At 42.7% G+C, this 18,787-nt stretch overlaps 3 protein-coding genes and 4 non-coding genes across 8 annotated transcripts; all 7 read right to left on the bottom strand.

Annotated features, from left to right (window-relative positions):
* Positions 1 to 311: 311 nt before the first annotated feature.
* Positions 312 to 10,371, bottom strand: LOC148407274 (connector enhancer of kinase suppressor of ras 3-like). The gene is made up of 13 exons (XM_088402683.1): positions 10,215 to 10,371; positions 6,845 to 7,008; positions 6,569 to 6,771; positions 3,640 to 3,727; positions 2,860 to 2,901; positions 2,418 to 2,537; positions 2,273 to 2,332; positions 2,120 to 2,188; positions 1,902 to 2,045; positions 1,731 to 1,828; positions 1,489 to 1,649; positions 1,156 to 1,239; positions 312 to 1,029 (listed from the first exon to the last, which is right to left on the bottom strand). The coding sequence occupies exons 1-13, from the start codon at positions 10,264 to 10,266 to the stop codon at positions 719 to 721; spliced, it is 1,596 nt and encodes a 531-aa protein (XP_088258809.1). The 5' UTR covers positions 10,267 to 10,371; the 3' UTR covers positions 312 to 718.
* A 547-nt stretch (positions 10,372 to 10,918) lies between these two features.
* On the bottom strand, positions 10,919 to 14,511 carry rps7 (ribosomal protein S7). 2 transcript variants are annotated; one of them, XM_088403630.1, is made up of 7 exons: positions 14,445 to 14,511; positions 13,750 to 13,835; positions 13,333 to 13,404; positions 12,675 to 12,818; positions 11,832 to 11,896; positions 11,376 to 11,526; positions 10,919 to 11,032 (listed from the first exon to the last, which is right to left on the bottom strand). In XM_088403630.1, the coding sequence occupies exons 2-7, from the start codon at positions 13,822 to 13,824 to the stop codon at positions 10,955 to 10,957; spliced, it is 585 nt and encodes a 194-aa protein (XP_088259756.1). In that variant the 5' UTR covers positions 13,825 to 13,835; positions 14,445 to 14,511; the 3' UTR covers positions 10,919 to 10,954. The 2 variants fall into 2 exon arrangements, with proteins under 2 accessions (XP_088259756.1, XP_088259757.1); XM_088403631.1 differs by lacking the exon at positions 14,445 to 14,511 and adding an exon at positions 14,278 to 14,406.
* Positions 11,129 to 11,347, bottom strand: LOC148407273 (small nucleolar RNA SNORA73 family). The gene has a single exon (XR_015863900.1). It is a non-coding gene; the product is annotated as a small nucleolar RNA SNORA73 family (small nucleolar RNA).
* Positions 11,578 to 11,796, bottom strand: LOC148407272 (small nucleolar RNA SNORA73 family). The gene has a single exon (XR_015863902.1). It is a non-coding gene; the product is annotated as a small nucleolar RNA SNORA73 family (small nucleolar RNA).
* LOC148407271 (small nucleolar RNA SNORA73 family) lies at positions 12,418 to 12,636 on the bottom strand. The gene has a single exon (XR_015863901.1). It is a non-coding gene; the product is annotated as a small nucleolar RNA SNORA73 family (small nucleolar RNA).
* Positions 12,891 to 13,109, bottom strand: LOC148407270 (small nucleolar RNA SNORA73 family). Its single transcript, XR_015863895.1, has one exon. It is a non-coding gene; the product is annotated as a small nucleolar RNA SNORA73 family (small nucleolar RNA).
* Positions 14,512 to 14,790: 279 nt separating the features above from the next.
* On the bottom strand, positions 14,791 to 18,466 carry e2f6 (E2F transcription factor 6). The gene is made up of 8 exons (XM_088403629.1): positions 18,256 to 18,466; positions 17,465 to 17,779; positions 17,076 to 17,128; positions 16,926 to 16,978; positions 16,285 to 16,468; positions 16,013 to 16,168; positions 15,457 to 15,571; positions 14,791 to 15,360 (listed from the first exon to the last, which is right to left on the bottom strand). The coding sequence occupies exons 1-8, from the start codon at positions 18,370 to 18,372 to the stop codon at positions 15,190 to 15,192; spliced, it is 1,164 nt and encodes a 387-aa protein (XP_088259755.1). The 5' UTR covers positions 18,373 to 18,466; the 3' UTR covers positions 14,791 to 15,189.
* Positions 18,467 to 18,787: the final 321 nt, after the last annotated feature.

Here is an 18,787-nt window from a genome sequence, read left to right as displayed (position 1 = left end):
TGGTCATTTGAAAATCGCTTAAGCATGACAAAGAGAGAATCTTTTAATATAAAGTCGTCTTTATTTACAATACTTTCATGTTACAGAAGATGTTGCACAGCAAAACTGTATAAAAGTCCTGTGATCAACATTAAAAGTAATAAGCAATAAATGCACCAGTGTATTGTTAATGATTGCACGTTTTTACACACACACTGACAAGCTAAAACGTCAAAGCCTGACTGTGACACTTGTTCATTTGTGTATATAAGTTTTGTCCTGAGTACAAATGAGATAAAAGGGACGTAAGCAATATAGATAATTTCTTTTGGCACAAAAACATCAAATAATATTACTTATTGGTGAATAAGAAATACGTAAAAAAGAACACAAAACTATATATGCATTTTTTAAAATCAGAAACTGAACGCTTTTAAAATGTTTGACAGTAAACACCTAGATGCCACAAGATGGCAGTAAATGCTTTTATGAAGGTCATCAACTTATGTCAACATGGTTCTTCAGTACCAATAAGCGAAATTTCCACTGGAGCACTTTCCTGCCATTTTTGGGGCCAAGAACTATGTTGACAAGAGCTGAGCAGTTTCAATTGGACAAAAATAATGTTTGCAGCTGTTTTGCGATAAATGAGGACATCGTGAGGTTGTGGGGCTCACATTTGTTAAAATACTGTTCAAAGTTGACTTATTTGCGCTGTCAATCAAAACTTCCCAGGCGGTCAGTGGCTGAGCAGCCTGAGGCGAGCCAACCAACCTCCCAGCACCGACGTGGACTGTTTGTGCGAAGAGGCGGCGGAGGTCTCCTTCTTGGGCGGGACTTCCTGTCGGCAGGGGACGGTGGCGCCGTTGTGCAGGTCGGCGCTGATGAAGCAGCGGCTGCCTCGGATGTGGTCCACGCCGCGGACGGCCGGGTGCCGGCGGTACGGCAGCGGGAAACAATGCTCCTCCTCCAAGTTAAGCCCCGCCCCCACCTCCTCGGTAATGCTACTGATGCCCTCGTTGCTCAGGTAGCGGTGAAGATGGCGACTTCCTGTACCAAAAAGAAAAATATTATATTATATATATGTGTATATATGTGTGAAAACACGATAACACATTTGTTTTCTTTCTTTTCTTTCTTTTTTTTCGAAATGAGGGAGAAACGGCGCCATCTTACCTTTCCATCCCGGAGCGGCGCCCTGGCAAGAAACGGCTGAGAGAACCTCGGCAGGCATGGAGACGGGTCGAGGTTTACCGCCCCCTGCACAGACAACAGACAATATTCATGCTAGACATTTCTAAAAAGTCCGACAAATATTATGATTCGTAGGGTTAAGAATGAGTTGTTGTTTGGAGTCAGGACATTTTTCCAAGGGGTGGAAAGGATTTCATGAAATTAAATAAATACATTTGTTTTATTACATTATTTTCTTTTATTATTTATGACCCCGCCCCCCAGGCGCTACTTGAGATTTAAAAAAAAAAAAACACAGGGTATGTGCAATCTTACCACGTGCACTTTGTCGGTGTCGGAGCCGGACAGGGACCGGAACCGGGACTGGAACGGAGACGGGGATGGGCAGTTGGACTTGGGTGGCATTGCTGCCGGCGGCGCACACGTCAGCATCCAGGCGCGAGTTGGGCGACATGGGTTGCGCTTTGGCGCTCTCTCTGAGTGGCAAGGATGAAGAAATGCATTGTGGGTGAAGCCGAGCAGAGGAAGAAGCAAGAAGCGCAAAGTGTGCCACTCACGCAGGCGAGTAGGGAGCATCGGGGGGAGGCGGGATGTACAGATCCAAGATGGCGGCGCTTTCCGAAGGATGGCGCCATCTGGGGAGGCCGGACGACACCTGCACGGGCGCCGCGGAAACGTCAACTCACGGCGGAGACGGCGTCACATGATGATGTCACGCTCGGGCCCACCTGAACGAGGGGGGGCCTCCAGCGCACGTTCTTTAGCGGCGCCGGAGCAAAAGTGTTCCCCGCCGGCCTCTTCTTCACCACCAGAAGAACGCTCCCCGACTCCGCCCTCAACTTGGCCACCAGGTGCTTGAGCTGCCAGCCCACCTGGACCAATGGCAGCGCGGCGGGCTGGTGAGGGGGCGGGGCTTTGGAGACACCTCCAAGTCGCCATCACTCACCACCGTCTGCTCGTTCACACGGATCACTTCATCGCCGGCGTGGATCCTCTTCGTTTTGTCTGCTGGGGACTACAGGAAAAAAAAATCTCATACCCAAATAAAAAAATCAATAAATCAAGTAATTAATTGAAAATATCATAAAGCATGACTCACGTTTTCCGTGGTTCCCGTGACGACGTGAAGGCCATCATAAGTGGACTTGATGTAGATGCCCTAGAAGGCAGCAACACACCCGCTCAGGGATGAGCGCAGTCTACAATATGACCGCTAGAGAGAGCCAAATTCCACCAGCTCTCACCAGGCCTTCTCCAGGCTTGATGTCGGAGATGTGAACCTCCTCCACGCAGGACTGTTGGCTCTTGGACGGGTCCGAGGTCGCCTGGGCTGTCTTCTCGCTGAGGCTGGTTAACGCTTGAGACTGAAATAAAATAAACGCAAAACACCGAAAGAAAGAGTGAACCTTAAAGATAATAAATAACTTCTCGGATTTCTTCTACTACAGAAAAATGTTTCCGTTAAAAACTTTGATTCATTAAACTTTTTTTTGGAGGGGGGTCGTTTGAAGAAGAAATGACAGCAGTGGGGACACTAGGAACAAAAGGCTGGCCAACAGGAAGTGTGATCTAAGACAGGAAGTTGACGTTCCTGCGCTGAATAAACAGCACAGAACACGGGACAGGAAAAGGAAGTGCGTGTGTGCGTGTGTGCGTGCATCGGGCTTGGTATCAAAAGCAACTGACCACTTCCAGGCTCTTCTCCTCCATCTGATAAATGGTGAAATCCTGTGGGGGCAAAACACAAACAAAAGTTGCGTGAGGGCGCTTTCGATGTACTTTGACCGCTTGACGAGATTAAACAGGCTCATGTGAATGTTGTTAGGCTTGAACAAGCTTGAAAAGAATTTACATGAAAAAAATGAATTAAAAATAAATAATTGCATGTTGAAAATTTAAATTAGCTTAAGGCTAACACTAAAGGTAAACAACCATAGACAGTCTAATAAAACTAGCATCAAATTAGTGTCAGTGTTAAGATGTTATACCTGATTTTATGATTATTATATGATTGTTAGTAGTCAAAACGCACGAAGAAGCCCGCAAAATGGCCACCAACTGAGATGAATAAAAAACAGGTACAGTTTACAGGTTAAATTTATATTTCACAAACATAATTCATGAGCATTTACACTACTAGGGCTACATAGAGAACATTATTGTAAAATACAATAAACATAAACACAATAAACACATAAATGAAAAATATATGCTGTTTTATTAGCCTGGCAAATTAAGCCACACAACTATTAAACATGCCATTAAAAGAAAAAAAAAAAAACTCTCTTTTTTGCTCAATTTTCTACCAGGGAGAATCAGAATGCCCACTGAATTGAAGATTGAATCTGAATGTTGTCAACAACAAAAGTCAGTCCCAAAGCAAAGAGGAAGGCCGGAAGACGTTTGAGGACAACAGGAAGTGAGTGAGGCGTGCGTAAACATCAGGAAGCGTAGGGATGGGCTGACCTTCTGAACGGCGGAGGTGAGCTCCAGGCACAGTTGAACGATGGTGCTTTTCGTGGACATCAAGTCGCCGGCGCTCGTCAGGGGAGTCCTGCAAACAAAAACAATCGGTGATTTTCGAGACTACTTTTTGTCAAACCGATACAAGTGTGAGGATTCACTCAGTGATGATATTGAGGAGCAGACGTGTCAAACTGCAGCAATGTAGCACCAACTACTGGCAAGGAGGATCAGCTTGATCTCAGATTTCCACCAAGTATTGGCGGCTGTTATCGATCAAAAGTACACAATACCCAAAAACAAGAGCCAACGTCAGGTTAACAAAGTTAACGTTTGAGTAAGAATTCTGAATTGAAAGTGAGAACGATCGCTATTGTCAGATTTCTGGCTTTAGTTGGAATTGTGACTAAAGTGGGAATTTTGAGAATACCGTGATAATTTTACCTTGTAAAGTAAGAATTTTTGTCAAAAATATGACTTTAAAATCAGAATTATGGCCTTAAAATCGAAATTCCAACTAAAGTAAGAGGATAATTTTGAGGATGCTGTGAGTATTCGCCGTTTTGGTTAGAATTTTGACTTCAGTCAGAACTTCACTTTAAAGTCAGAATTCTGACTTTAAAGTGAGATGAACCCACCTGGGAGAATTTTGAGAATATTGTGTGACTTCTCCGTTTTAAAGGAAGAATTTTGACTTTAATGTCAAAACATCGACTTTAAAATCAGAATTCTGACGTTAAAGTCAGAATTCCGACCAAAGTGAGAATTTTCACAGTACCGTGAGTATTGCCCGTTTTAAAGTTAGAACTTTGAGACGATGTTGAAGTCAAAACTTCAGCAATTTCAACTTTAACAAAAAATTCAGACAGTACCGATAATTCTCACTTTCAAATCAGAATTTTGAGTCTGATAATAGTCGAAATTCTCGCTGTCATAATTCTGACTTTAAACTGAAAATTGTGTTACCTTGAAGGTAATGAATGAGTTAATCTGGTTATTATTTCTACACACGTCCTAGTGTACGCAAAGTATGAACATAAGAGGATGAGGAACGCCGATGATGTCATCGCCCCCACTAGGCGCGCAGTCCTGAAATACATTCTTTTGTTCAAGTCGCCGGGTCACGTGACCACACGGCTCCCTCGTTTCTTCGCGCGTTTCGGTCCTGGCAGATCGGCGGCGAGAGGGAGGACCTCGCTCCGTGTTTTGCAGCGACACGTGTCAAACGCGGGGAATGCCGTTCAGGCTCGCACAAGCCCGACGCCTTTCATCAGCCGCAACATGTCCGCGCGGAAAATTGGAGCGACGAACTTGTCCGTTGCATCATCACGCGCCGGAGATCTCGTACGCCGAGACCCCCCTAGATTTAGTTAGAAGACAGCAGTACTCGAGCGGGTCTTCGCTTTTCCTCGTTTTTCCTATTTGTGATAGCAAGATGCTTTAAAAAGGATTTTCTAACAAATTGTTTTGGTGTCAAATGCATACTTAATTACAGATCATTTAATATATATATATATATATATATATATATATATATATATATATATATATATATATATACAGTGATCCCCCTACTTCGCGGTTAATGGGGGGTGTCAAGCCCCCGCGAACTCTGAAACCCGCGAAGTAGGGTATCAGTTCCTAGATTTCTATGTACGCCCCAATACAGCCGCAGTAACCAGAAACAATCCTTTTTTTTGTATTTTATTTCCTTTTTCCTATTATTTAACATTACATTATCCTTATTAACATTATTGTATATTCATTAAATAAATAATATGACTTAGTTTGTTGAGAATTTGTTCTCAGGACTGGTTATCTGCACCAAGACTCCTGTGAGAGAGTATGCAAGTCATCGCGTTGAACTTCACATTTATTGTGGCTCACGTATGGTGTAACATGTAGTATCTGTTGAATAATAAATCAACAACAATCTTAAAGTCGGTCAACTAACATATAAACACTTGCCAAACTTTAATCTATGAATTGACTGTATTTTTAGCCGACATTAGCGGGTTAGCAACAACTAACAAAAACTACAAACTATAAAGTGCAACCTCTACACAAACGAACACATAAACAGAATAAACACTCATGGCTTACTAAACATAGGCAGTAGCGTGCGTTATCAACATAAATGATAATAAACTATAAACATAAGCTTACGCTGTCATTCACTACGTCACCGTAACGAGCTGAATGACGCACAGAGAAGGTAAAATAGGAAACGGAAATGCAACGCGACCCGACAAATTAAAAGCATGCATTTCAAAACAAGATAAAAAAAAACGTCACAAACTCTAACGCTTGAAGAATTCTTACCATAGTTATTCACTAATATTAATTAGTTATTTGACGAATACAGTACAGTATAATGTACTTTTTTTTTTTCGATTTTTGCGCATATTTTATTTTTTTAAATTTTGAAATATTATTAATTTTTCCTGGAAAATCCCGCGAAGTACTGAGACCGTGATATCTGAGACTGCGAAGTAGGAGGGATCACTGCATATTACAGTATAATGACATAGAAAATGATCAAATTCTGTCTGTGTGCTTCTTGTGTGCTTTTTACTAATCCGCTTTTTGGCGTTCATTTATAATCAAAATGACAGTGATTCGATTTCATTCAATTAACATTGATAGATTTTCCTTCATGCGGCCCACAAGCTTAAACGAGTTTGACACCCTCGCTTTATAGTATAAAATTCCTATCGATTTCAGATGACACAATCGATTCAAAATCATGCTAAATACAGAATGACGATGTGAACTGTATTTTTTTGGCACGACCCGATTAATAATAAGTCCTGCCCCCGAAATTTATATTGGGCATTATTTTGTATTAGGAATTTTGGCTAAATGCAGCCTAGCGGACTCAAATGTGGTCTGGTGAGATTTGGGGCTGGTCCCATTTCTGTCACGCACGCACCTGTCCATCCAAGCCAGCAGAGCCTTGGCGGCGGCGATGAGCTCCACCACGGCGCTGAGGAAGGGGTTGGACGGCCGCTGGGCGCCGTCGTTCTGGTAGGTGGGGTTCTTGCGGCGCTGCTGTACGGCGCCGCTTAGCTTGCGCTGGGCTAGCCTCATCTGGCCCACAAGCGTCTTCAGCTTGTCCGACTCAACGCCGTTGTTCTTGTCCGGAAAATGAATTCAATTTTCACGGGGAATTTACACAAAAAAAATGTAAAATTCACGAGGGGCATACCAGCGCGCATAGCAGGTCGACGGCTTCCAGCAGGAGCTCCTGATGGCCCACCTTGACCACGCCCAGTGCGCTCAGTTCCTGGTGGGTCATCTTCAGAAGCTTCTCGCCGGCCACCTGCTGCCACCTAAAGGCCGGGAGGTATTGCTGCAGGCTGTCGTCCAGACCTTCGCGGAACAAAGTTGCGTGGAAGTCAATGAATTAAGTATAAAAATTATGGCGGATATGGATATTAAAACTTGCCTTTTTAAAAAAAATCTAATTAATCGGAAAAATATAAACATTGAAATAATTGTGAGTTGCAGCCCTAGAAAAGTATAGACATGTTTAGTAATGTTATTGGGATTGCAAAAAAAAAAAAAGACCCACGTGACCTTGAGGGAGGCACTGCCTGGTGCGGCGGCGCCACTCCACGGCCAACCCTCACCTTTGACCCCTGACTCACAAGGTGGCAGCAGCTAATAAATGGTCAGCCCATCACATGATGTCCGTCATAACCTCCTTTCATGTCATGTGCAAAACAATTTGAAAAGGATTCCAGTGACGTGGCCTGTTTGTTAGGCGCGATTAAATTAAATTAATTAAAGTCACCATATTTTTTAAAGCGCTCTCATTTTTATTTTAATTTAAGGGCGAAACATTTCCATTTTAATTTGTGTCTTTTTTTTCTCGTAGGCTTAGTAAGCAGGTCTAATTAAAGTCTAATAAAATGTATTGGAGCTCTTCTTTGACCTGAGGGAAGGTCAAAGTTTGTGTAGGTCCTCCGGAGAGCAGAAGGAGCAAACAAACAAACAAACAAAAAAACAAAGCTGCTTTAGGCAGCAAATGGCAGCTGTGACGCGGCCGCTCTCCCGCCTGGACGTCAACAGATGGCCGGCACGCATTGACTCAGCGGGAGGTCAGGGAGGAACGTTCCCGCCTCAAAAAAAATAAGTGTTGATGGGACACTTGCAAGGTTGGACCGGTGGCATCATTATCAAGAAGATACTACATGGCGACATTTTGTTTTCTTGGGTTGGTGCCTTTGGGCAATTAGTACCCCCTGAAATTTTCAGTTTTTCACAATTTTCACACTCCAGATGAACCGCTACCGTTTTGCCTTTGCAGAAGTCAAGCTACTCGTGGATGCTAAGTGAGAACCCTCAAAAGGGGGAGGGGCAACACCTTGGTATCACCGTTAAGCCACGCCCTTTTCACAAGAAATTCCGAAAAACTGAACGGTCATGGAAATGTCTTCAGACTTACATACAAAAATTCCAACAAAGATATCACTCATACTGAATTACGAATCCGTGTTTTTCTTTCATGTTCTTTTGCCGGGAAGATAAAAGAGAAGAAGAAGACGTGCACGTGAGCAAAGAGCAGCTGCACACCGACATGCGCGTTAATCATTGAGCAAAGATCAACAACATCCAGTTCGACTCCAACGCGCACGCTTGCAGACACACGTAAACACACACGCATTCAGGATATTCATAGTCGCGCGGGCACGCGCTCGTCAGCCCTGACCGACTTACTGCCGTACTCAACAAACAACAACAAAACCGCATTCAACAGGAAAGGGAAGGCCTTTCCTTGAGAGCGCCGTGCGGCTTTGCAAGCAGGAAGCGCAATTGTATCAGGAAAAACACACGCACAGGTGGCCTTTTTGACACACACACATCAATACATAAATACACAATATCATATATATGTATGTATATGCATGCGTTAAATACTGTATGTGCATATATATATATATATATATATACACACACTAATATAAGTATAAATCATACACATGTTATATATATATATATATATATATATATATATATATATATATATATATATATATATATATATATATATATATACACACTAATATAAGTATAAATCATACACACGTTTTATATATACATATATATACATACACACATTTAGAATTACAATTCTTTGTGACTAAAATACTCGAATCATTTGACAGCACGAGCACATACATACTGTATGTAATATCGATAGTTTTATATATATATTTGCACATATAAACAATTATGATCATAGAAATTTTATAACAATTAGTAAAACAAAAAAAAATTTTTAGATAGCACTAATGTGTAGAAATGCAGTATATTATATATTGATATATATAGTAAACTGTACTTCATATAGATACAGTAGCTGTATACAGTTCACACCCATATATATATATATATATATATATATATATATATATATATATATATATATATATATATATATATATATATATATATATATAGGCATACACTCACAGTAGATGAAGACATACAGTATATGTTAGCAATACACTTAAAAGTGTATGCGCATGTAAGCTTGTGTTGGGTGTTGCTCTGCGCATCTGGCAAAAAGCGGCACGGCACACGTCGCTTTCACAGTTTCGCCTCCCAGTGAACAAACAAGACAGTGTGGATCCACCTCCTTCCCTAAGCCAGTCCAAACCACAGAGTTTCTGTTAGGATTTGGACTCCTTCCAACGGAACTTATGACAGCATCATGTCAACCCTCCCGTGGGAACGGCGCGAGCGCCACCGAGGCCGCGTGCCTCCCAGGTGGGTTCAACCGGCCGTCTGATTGGACGGCCAATAAACGACAGCGGTTTCTAGCTGTCGCTTATGAGTGTTAAACAACAAACGGATCTGATGTGTGAGCGCGTGTCGCGGATCCGTCCCGACACGCCAAGCTTGTCCTAGATAGCGTAAACAAAAGACGTCGGCCTGACCGTTTTTTTTCCTTCTTCAAGAAAACATGCAATTGTTTTTTGGGGCGTGTCACAAACACGACATACACATGAGGTATTGAACCGCACAAACAGAACCAATGTCAACCCAAGCCTCATTTTAGGCAACCGCAGATATAGAAGCAAATACAGTGATAGACTTTCGTCACTAAATACAGTGTTACAAAGAAAAAATATATTGTCTTAATTATGGTTAATTAATTATGGTTATTAATGGTTAATTTGCATCTTTGCGTGTATACAACAGCTCTACAGCATGTACCACAAACTCAGTAATGACGATTTTTTATTTTGTTGCGGGCCACTTACAAAAGGACGGAGGGCCGCAAAAAGCCCGCGAGCCATTGTTTGGATAAGCAATGAGTAGCGATTCGATTAATAGTTTAGTTGCACCTGTGGAGTTCTGTCTTAATATTATCGGAACAGTTCGAGTTTTACATTTCTGGAATACTAAACCGTATGATTTTCAAATCTTAACATGTTCTTCACCTGGGCTGGCATGTTAGGCACGAAACGTCCAACATATTAAAAAGATAAATGAACTTTGTGTCGCGTGTGCCACTGGATTATTTGCGAGTCAAATTGAAGAGTGGAGATGGTGGTGGTTGTTCTTACCTCGCATCCAGTCCAGAACTTGCTGGGGGCTCCATGAGCTCACGGCCTCCATGTCTGAGTCTAAAAAGTCGGACTGATCCTCGAAGAGCACTGAAAAGTCATAATTATTGACAATTAGGGCAAATTCACTTGCGGATGGTGCTGGTGAGTGAGGAAAAGTGAGCGCACGCTCCCAGTTGGAAATGAGCCTGTGGGCGTGCACAAGGGTGTCAGATTTCTGTCGCCCCGCCCCTGCAGCTTTCCTTCATTTCTTGCTGAACAATGGCGCCATCGAGCGGCGAAAGTGGTCGATGTACACGCGAACACTAAAAGTCTCGGTTTTGCGCTTTTCGCCGACGGAAAAAAAACATACGTAACTCATCGTCAGTTTTATGTCTGAAGAAATTTTTAATCCAAAAATTGATTATTGCGGAAAAACGTGCTAAAATATATGAAAACAGTGCTGGCTATTTCTAAAAGCCTACCTAAGTGACTAAGTTTGAAGTGAAGCTTGTATGTATAAAGCGCCTCGTCACATCACGGTTCGGTCCTTGCGATTTCACCGCATCGCGGATTTTCATTGTGACTATAACCTTTTATTTTGCACGTGTATGTCGCTGTTTCTGACAATTTTTCTTCTAATTCCAAAACACGGAATTTCATTTAGGAAAAATTCCTCAGAGATGGCAGGCAAGAGTCTCGATGAGCAAAGACAACACAACGCATTGAAACAGAACACAAATTTATTTAGTCATGTGCATTTAGAGCTGGTATTCGGGGAATTCAAAGACGACTTCTTTGCCTGTGAGCTTCTTGTAGACGCCCGAGAACGTTTCCACCTGAAAGCACATTCGGCCACGTCAATATTTGCATGTTGGCTCAAGCCAAGTTGAATGTCTTTTAGCTTTACGTATGTTGCAAAAGAAAACTTTAAAAAATGTGCACTGCATGGTTTATCTCCCCAGTAAGGGCCCCAAAGGACTCTGGGAAGGTGTAGGAATATGCAGGACGTTCATCCTCGCCGACCATCAGGTCGGGGACGCAACTTGTTGTTCGACGTCGTGGAATGGGAATGTACGTCTTAGCACCAGGCTACGCTCCCGTACGCCACAAGGACAGAGCCAGGAGAGAACCTCACTGGATGTCCACGTCGGATCGGAACCGGCCAACCGCTGCACCTACTTTGTGTTCCACGTTGTTCTGCTGCGCCTTGTCCAGGTGGACCTTGATGAGCCGGCTGCTGTCCAGCTTGACGCGGATTCTCTTGCCTACGATCTCGCTGGGGAACACCAGGTCCTCCAAGATGGCGTCGTGGACCGACGTCAGCGTGCGGCTGAACAACAACCACACGTTAACACCGGGTGGGCGTTACGCTTGGGATTTCATATGTGCACTGCATGGTTTATCTCCCCAGTAAAGGCCCCAAAGGACTCTGGGAAGGTGTAGGAATATACAGGACGTCCATCCTCACCGACGGCAAAGTCGGGGACGCAACTTTTTGTGCGACGTCGTGGAAAGGGAATGTACGTCTTAGCACCAGGCTACGCTCCCGTACGCCACAAGGACAGAGCCAGGAGGACACCTCGCTGGATGCCCACGTCGAAAACCTCCAGGTGACAAGGCAAAATACGCACTCACCTCCTGGGTCGCTTCTGTTTATTCTTGATGCGGCTTTTCCTGGTGGGTTTTGGCAGAATTCGCCTCTGGAAGGCAACAAGTAATGCTCATTAGCCTTCAAGTACAATGACAAAATTGGAGACGTTCCGTTTTTTACATCTAGCAGCATTTTTTAACGCAGTCTTGCCCCCCCCATTTTTGTCTTAAAAATTATTTATAGTGGGCAGGTGCAGACACCAGCCTTGTACTAATATACGTACCAAGTCGTAACGGAGACCGTAGGCACTAGCAACCGATATGGAAAGTATGGTTTAAAAAAGAATTAGCATCAAGCATCCCTAAAATGTATCGATACTCAGTGGGGCGTGGGGGGGACTTTGAGCTTGCACTGGTAGCATTTAAAAAAAAATTCTAATTGTACATACTGTACTTCAGCCCCCCCCCACTTTCATTTCACTGCCTTTCATTAAGTTACACGAGGGGGTGGCACTTCTCCGGAGACTGCCATGTTTGTTATAGTTACGACTGGTAAATGCTGCACCTGCAGTACCTCCGGAAAGAAAAACAGTCCAAATCTTACAAAGTAACTTTAAGAATAGTACAAGTCAAATGTGCACTGCATGGTTTATCTCCCCAGTAAGGGCCCCAAAGGACTCTGGGAAGGTGTAGGAATATGCAGGACGTTCATCCTCGCCGACCATCAGGTCGGGGACGCAACTTCTTGTGCGACGTCGTGGAATGGGAATGTACGTCTTAGCACCAGGCTACGCTCCCGTACGCCACAAGGACAGAGCCAGGAGAGAACCTCACTGGATGCCCACGTCGGATTGAAAAGGGGGAGGGGGGCACGGACAAGATACAAACCTGCGCGATGAAGACCACGTGCTTCCCGCTAAACTTCTTTTCCAGCTCCCTGACCAAGCGCACTTGAATCTTCTGGAAAGACTTCAGTTGAGGGACGGGGACAAAGATGATGATGGCCTTCTTGTTGCCAGAAACCTCGATCTCCTGTTGACAACCACAAAAAACAAACATCAGTGTCACAAACTCAAACATCATTTTGTCAAACAGCCATTCAGAAAATGTGCACTGCATGGTTTGTCTCCCCAGTAAAGGCCCCAAAGAACTCTGAGAAGGTGTAGGAATATGCAGGACATGCATCCTCGCCGACAATTAAGTCGGGGACGCAACTTTTTGTGCGACGTCGTGGAACGGGAATGTACGTCTTAGCACTAGGCTACGCTCCCATACGCCACCAGGACAGAGCCAGGAGGATACCTCACTGGATGTCCACGTCGGAGTCGAAACATGCAAGCATCAGTTCAATCACTTAAAAGATACATCATTTCAATTCTAGGAAACTATTACATTTATCAAAATAAACAGATAAAGAGAGATAATATACACTCCACACCTAGTGGTCATCTTTAGTGAATGTGAGCCTAAATCAGATCCGAGTGGTCTTTCCAAGTCATTAAGTTTTCATTGCTCAAGCTCTAAAAGGCTTGTTTGTTCCTTTCACCTTTGCTGCAGTGATGTTGAGTTCTCTCAACTGTGCCTTGAGATCAGAGTTCATCTCCAGCTCGAGCAGAGCCTACAGGGACAAATCAGGACAAAAATTTACATCAGTAAGGGTGCAGTTTTTTTTTTTTAATCAATTACAGGTAAATTGCGATATATTAAACCCCCCTGCCTTTTTAAATAAAAAGTACCATCTAGTGAAAACGCATCCCGTACTTAATGAAACTTCATTTGGCCATCATTACTACACGTTTACTTGGCCAAATTAAAGCGCACATCAGGAACCTCGGTTTAGCTTTGGACAATTACTATATGGCGTCTACTTTGGCGTTTAGCAAGCTTTTCTATGATAAACATTTTATGAAAACACAGATCAAGTCATAACACTTGACAAATTTACTACACAGCTACCACATACCTGGGATATCCCCGACTCAAACTCATCTGGTTTTTCGCCATTCGGCTTCACGATTTTTGCACTCGTGCTGAACATGGCCGTTGTTTCTGCAAACATATCGTAGAATTTGAATTTAAAACAAGCAAAGCATCTAACAAAGCGTGCAAACACCAACACCAGCTGGTTAAGACTGTACATTAATAAATTTAGCGTATCTAAACAATAATTTACATAATTCTATATCATTGGCTCATGTTAATATATTTTATGGGTAAGCCTTTGATAACTAGGCTGTAATAGTAACCCCAAATGGAACTAGCTAGCCAAATAGCTAAGCTAACGCACTTGCAGGCAGTTTTATCAGGGAACCATGAGCGAAACACCGCCTTTTGCCAGCAGCATTTTGTAGAAAGCCTTTCTTAATCAAATCGGCGAAACGTACACAAAAAGTACGGTCCTTAAAAAGTCTCAAAATTAGTTGTTAAAATTGAACACATGTACGGCCTTCTCGGCGCCCTATGGCAAATTGCATTCACCAAGGCTACTTACTCCACGCTTCGATATGCCGTTAAAAACTTCCATCCGCCACCAAAACATACTCAATCTAAGCCATCACGCATTAACAAAGGTCATCAGTATAAAAAATAGTCCCGTAAAGCTTATTCAGCTATATTATAGACCAAAAAGGTGCATGCAACCATAAAGTCACGACTAACCTCAGTCAACGACGGCCAAGGAAGAGACCGGAACATCGCGAGAGTTGGATTAATGCGCAGCGAAAGGAGTGTAATTTCTCGCGAGAGAAATCGGTCTCAGCATCAGGTCATCGCGAGAGTTACACACCCGGAAATCGTTTTCGAGAACTGATTTTTTTTCACGCGTTTTTTTTCGTATTACAATCAACAACGATTAATGTTTTCGTTTGTAACCATTAGAAATTATTTACCCAGAATCAGATCATAAAAGATCAAAACCCGTGAAAGAATGCAAAGTAAAATACAGCAGCATCATATCTTCAACCAGATTTGTTAGACTACAAATCAAATTACGAGACTTCACACCTTTATGGTTTATTGTTTTATTTACAACATCGTTATCAAAGTGACATAAAAACAAATATAAAGTGTACATGAGAAAGACAACACTTTGTGAAGCGCACTTCAACTGATGATGAAGGCTCTCCATAGTAAAGAAATGAACTATACATCCTGAACCATATACGTTTCTCCTGATGCTTCACCACGTTTATCTACGTGTTTGAGAGTTGACAACATCTTCTGAAATGTTTTGCACATGTCAAATTTAAGAGTTCTCTCAGCGTATATTGACAACATAAAACATGCCTGCCGTATCTCTTAATACTTTTTCTTTTTTCAGGCTGCAGCAACGAAAGTTTTCTTTTTTTTTTTCCAAACAAATGAGATCAATATATCTGGTCTCCGGCTTGTATACCCGGAATGCCTAGCGGACAGTGTTGTGCGTGTGCAACGTCTGCATCTGTATGCGACTTTCATCCAGCGTCATGAAGCATCCGCTCATCTCCTCCTTGACCGGCACGCCCCCTGTGCCGAGGTCACAGGTCATCACCATGATGGGACCCCTGCCGCCTTTCAGGTGCATCTTGATGTTGTCCTGCGCCACACACAAAATACACATCATGACAAATACTGGATAGGGATGGATGAATTTGGTTGAAAAACAAAAAACCCAGAAAAAAAAAAAAAAAACCTGAGTGGGCGTCGGCACTTCCAGCTTGGTTTCCTCGGGCGCTTTAATGACGATCACCGTCTGCTCGTGGAAGGCGGCGACCTGGCTGACGTCCTCGTGCGTTACGTAGGCCAACGTGCATGCGCCAGTTAAGGCAAATAGGAAAAAAAAAAGTATATATGGTGGCTTATTTTCATTTTCTTAAAGCAGAGGGAAAAAAAAACGGCCAGTGGAGAGGGAAAAAGTTTCTTTGAGTCCTGACAAAATTCTGACTTCAGTCAGAAATGTAACTTTATGTAAGAATTCTGACTTTATTCTCAAGATGCTGACTTGGAGTTCTGACTTTTTCATGAAAATTCTCACTTTAAAATAACAATTCACTCCAAAGTAAAAATTATGACTATATTCTCTGACTTCAGAGAATAAAATCAGATTTATCTTTAAAGTGTGAAATAGTCACAGTCAGAATTCCCACTTTAAAGTAATCATTCTGGATTCATTCTCAGAATCTTGACTAACCCGAAAAAAAAAAAAAATGGGCCCGTTTTTTTTTTTTTTTATGGAGGCGCAAGGATATCTGGCGTTTTCCTCATCGTCGGTCACGTCGAAGAGTTGCTGCGCGCAGTTTTTGATGAGGCCGTCCAGCGTGCTCTCCTCCAATTTAAGGTTCTCCAGCTCCAGCCTGAACCTCTCCTCCGTCTTCCAAAGAAAGTGGGAGATTGGACACTGTCCTCTGGATAGGTGACAACAATTGCATTTGCTTTTTTAAATCTCTTATCGTCTTTGTGTGTGATTTTTGATGATGTTTGAGATGCTGGGGATTCTTGGACCAGGAGCGCGTGGACTCACATCCACCTGACGCTGCGGGACTTCCTCTGGACCACGCTGATGCTCTCCAGCACGGCGATGATGTCATAGACCAGACACTTGCGGGTCTCCAGCCTGCTGGCCGCCTGATGGAGGTCCAGCCAGCTGTCGGGCGATAGCAGCAGAAGCTCTAGGAGGCGCCGCGTTACAAGCACCAGGGACTCGTCTGCCATGGATAGGTATGGTCAAAACAATGAATCCATACCTTTGATAAACCTATAGATACTATATACATTTTGTAAGCTAATTTAAAAAAACACTTATGTCATGTTTACAAACATACACACACAGTAATTAAGAGGAGGAATGAAATGGAAATATCAGGAAGCGGAAAGATCAACAAGCTGAAGATGCTGATATCTGGAAAGAATACTGGCAACTCACTCATTCAATCCCAAAGACGGATTTTTAGGTTTATAACATTCAAATTCCAGGTGCTCATATTTTTTTCATGTATTTGGCTAAAGGAGGTTCTAAAATGGGCTGTATTAAAAAAATCAAGTAATGGATTGCCTTGGTACTGAAGTGCTAAAGTAATCAATTACCTTAATACCTACAGTAATTTGAGTACTTTAGCACACAACATTTCAAAGCGATGACAGCAAGACTAATAATGCACACACCATTTCTGCTTGGCTTCTTTGTCTGAAGATCCTCTTTGGCTTGAAGGTCCACACTGAAAAAAACAAACGAACTCAACGGAAATATTCAACGAAAATAAAGAAGAAAAAACACACACACTGTCAAGGAAAAATATAAAAGTCAGTGCTTACCTTGATGTCTTCTTCTCCATAGGAGGAGGAACATGCACAATTTCGCTAGGCACCTAAAAGTAAACATATTAATATAAAAATATTAATAACTGCATTGAAACTATTTTTATAAATCATAACACCTTGGCAGAAATGAGTTTGCAAGGCAAAAACATTTACTCCACACCAGCAGTTACATGCTTCCATAAATCTGCAATCAACTATCGCTGAAATTTAGGAATATGACTTGAATTTAGGAATGTATCTATTTCAATGATGTATATTTATTACTCTAATATTTTGGAGGGCTCAATATTATATTTTCTAATTTTGGAATCTGATTTTACCATGCTGTGTTTGGTTGTTGTTTTTTTAAAATTCAATTAAAGAATGCACTTTTTGTCAACAACCTGCTGAGGAAGCTGTGGCGATGGAGGTCCCGCGGGATCTTCACTTGCACCTTCTTCCATCCGTTCCTCCTCCTCCTCCTCCTCTTCATCGTCGCCAGCTTCGGCAGCGCCCCACTGATCGTCGTCCTCCTCCGACTCGGCCCCCCAGGGGCTGATGCTTTCGAGGGGTCCGTCCAGGTAGGGGGGCATGATGGGGATGGCGTCGCTCTTGATGCTGTCGGAGCAGATGTCCTCTGGCAGGAAATGCTCCTCGCATATCAGCGGCTGCTCCAACGCTTCCTGTTTGTCTGTCTCTCGCAGTGCAGCTAGCCATACCTAAACATCATCATCGTTTTGAGTAAAGCTTTGTCATGCCAGCGTAAAACGAAATACATCCGTGGGAAATCATTTGAAAAGATGACTTCCAAATAATAAGATTTAACTGTCAAATGCGTTCATATACTTAGGAGGACACTTTTATGTTGTAAACACGAGGAAGAAGATCAAACTGCTTCCTAAAAATAATTGAAGAAACATGCTTTTTTTTTTACACAAGTATCTCTTTCAGCGACTTTAGACAGGACTGCAAACTTTTAAACACAGTTCAAGATATCGATAAAAGGTCAACAGTAGCTAGCGTCGATTTTAGCCACCGTTAGCAAGCATGCTAACACAAACAAACCCACGCATGGCGAAGAGAGGCGACATGCTAAGGCTAACACCGCAAAATGAGAAGGTAGAATGAATGTAATTATGAATGCAAGAAATAAAAATGTCGTGTGTGTTTGTTTCGCTTGGTCACGTGTGTATACCTTGACTCGCGCTGGGTCTTTGGGAAACGGGAAGAACCTCTTCGGGGGTCGGTTCAACACGCCTCGGTTGCCACTGAGCAGGCGGTTCGGACACCCGGAAACAACACACTTGACCATGTTGAGCGTGCCGAACCCGCCAGGGGTCCAAAGGTGTATGACAGAAAAGCTTCCTTTGGCACGTTCACGTTTCCTCGGGGTAACCGGAAAAGGCGTGTCGTTGACGCGGAAGTACAACAACGGAGCGAAAAGGTGCGGTGTTTTGTTTTACGTAGCGCCCTCTACAGGACTCGAGATAATTAAATCGGTTCATGACAAATTGATTATTTTTTAGTTTATTTACGATTATCCTCGAGATGTAGAGAGGGCCAAAATTAAATCAGTTATCCATGACAAAGTTTGAGTGTTTATTATAGCGTTTAATTATAAATTTGAATTATTTAGGCACATTCACCCTTTTTCATTCACTTCAAACGGTCAAGTTGCCGATGAAGAAATTTAATTACCAAGTAGTTAGTCGAGCAGCTATTTCAAT

Source organism: Hippichthys cyanospilos, chromosome 20 (genome assembly GCF_059441005.1).
Source record: "Hippichthys cyanospilos isolate Australia breed blue-spotted pipefish chromosome 20, RoL_Hcya_1.0, whole genome shotgun sequence".
In the NCBI taxonomy this organism is placed as follows: domain Eukaryota; kingdom Metazoa; phylum Chordata; class Actinopteri; order Syngnathiformes; family Syngnathidae; genus Hippichthys; species Hippichthys cyanospilos.
Note: the sequence above shows the minus strand (reverse complement) of the source record. Positions and strands in the feature narration are given on the sequence as shown.

Bases quoted from the DNA above. Each gene is read 5' to 3' on its own strand.
- rps7 (XM_088403630.1), bottom strand. From the start codon at position 13,824: ATGTTCAGCACGAGTGCAAAAATCGTGAAGCCGAATGGCGAAAAACCA. The intron at 13,405-13,749 runs GTATGTGGTAGC...TTGTCCCTGTAG, and splicing joins TTGAGTCGGGGATATCCCAG to GCTCTGCTCGAGCTGGAGAT. The intron at 11,033-11,375 runs GTAGGTGCAGCG...ATGTGCTTTCAG, and splicing joins AGAACAACGTGGAACACAAA to GTGGAAACGTTCTCGGGCGT.
- LOC148407274 (XM_088402683.1), bottom strand. From the start codon at position 10,266: ATGGAGGCCGTGAGCTCATGGAGCCCCCAGCAAGTTCTGGACTGGATG. The intron at 1,829-1,901 runs GTGGGCCCGAGC...GCGCCCGTGCAG, and splicing joins GGAGGCCCCCCCTCGTTCAG to GTGTCGTCCGGCCTCCCCAG. The intron at 1,650-1,730 runs GTGAGTGGCACA...CTTGCCACTCAG, and splicing joins GATGCTCCCTACTCGCCTGC to AGAGAGCGCCAAAGCGCAAC.
- e2f6 (XM_088403629.1), bottom strand. From the start codon at position 18,372: ATGGTCAAGTGTGTTGTTTCCGGGTGTCCGAACCGCCTGCTCAGTGGC. The intron at 17,129-17,464 runs GTTGTTGACAAA...GTTTACTTTTAG, and splicing joins CGCCACAGCTTCCTCAGCAG to GTGCCTAGCGAAATTGTGCA. The intron at 15,572-16,012 runs ATATCCTTGCGC...TGGCGCATGCAC, and splicing joins GACGATGAGGAAAACGCCAG to GTTGGCCTACGTAACGCACG.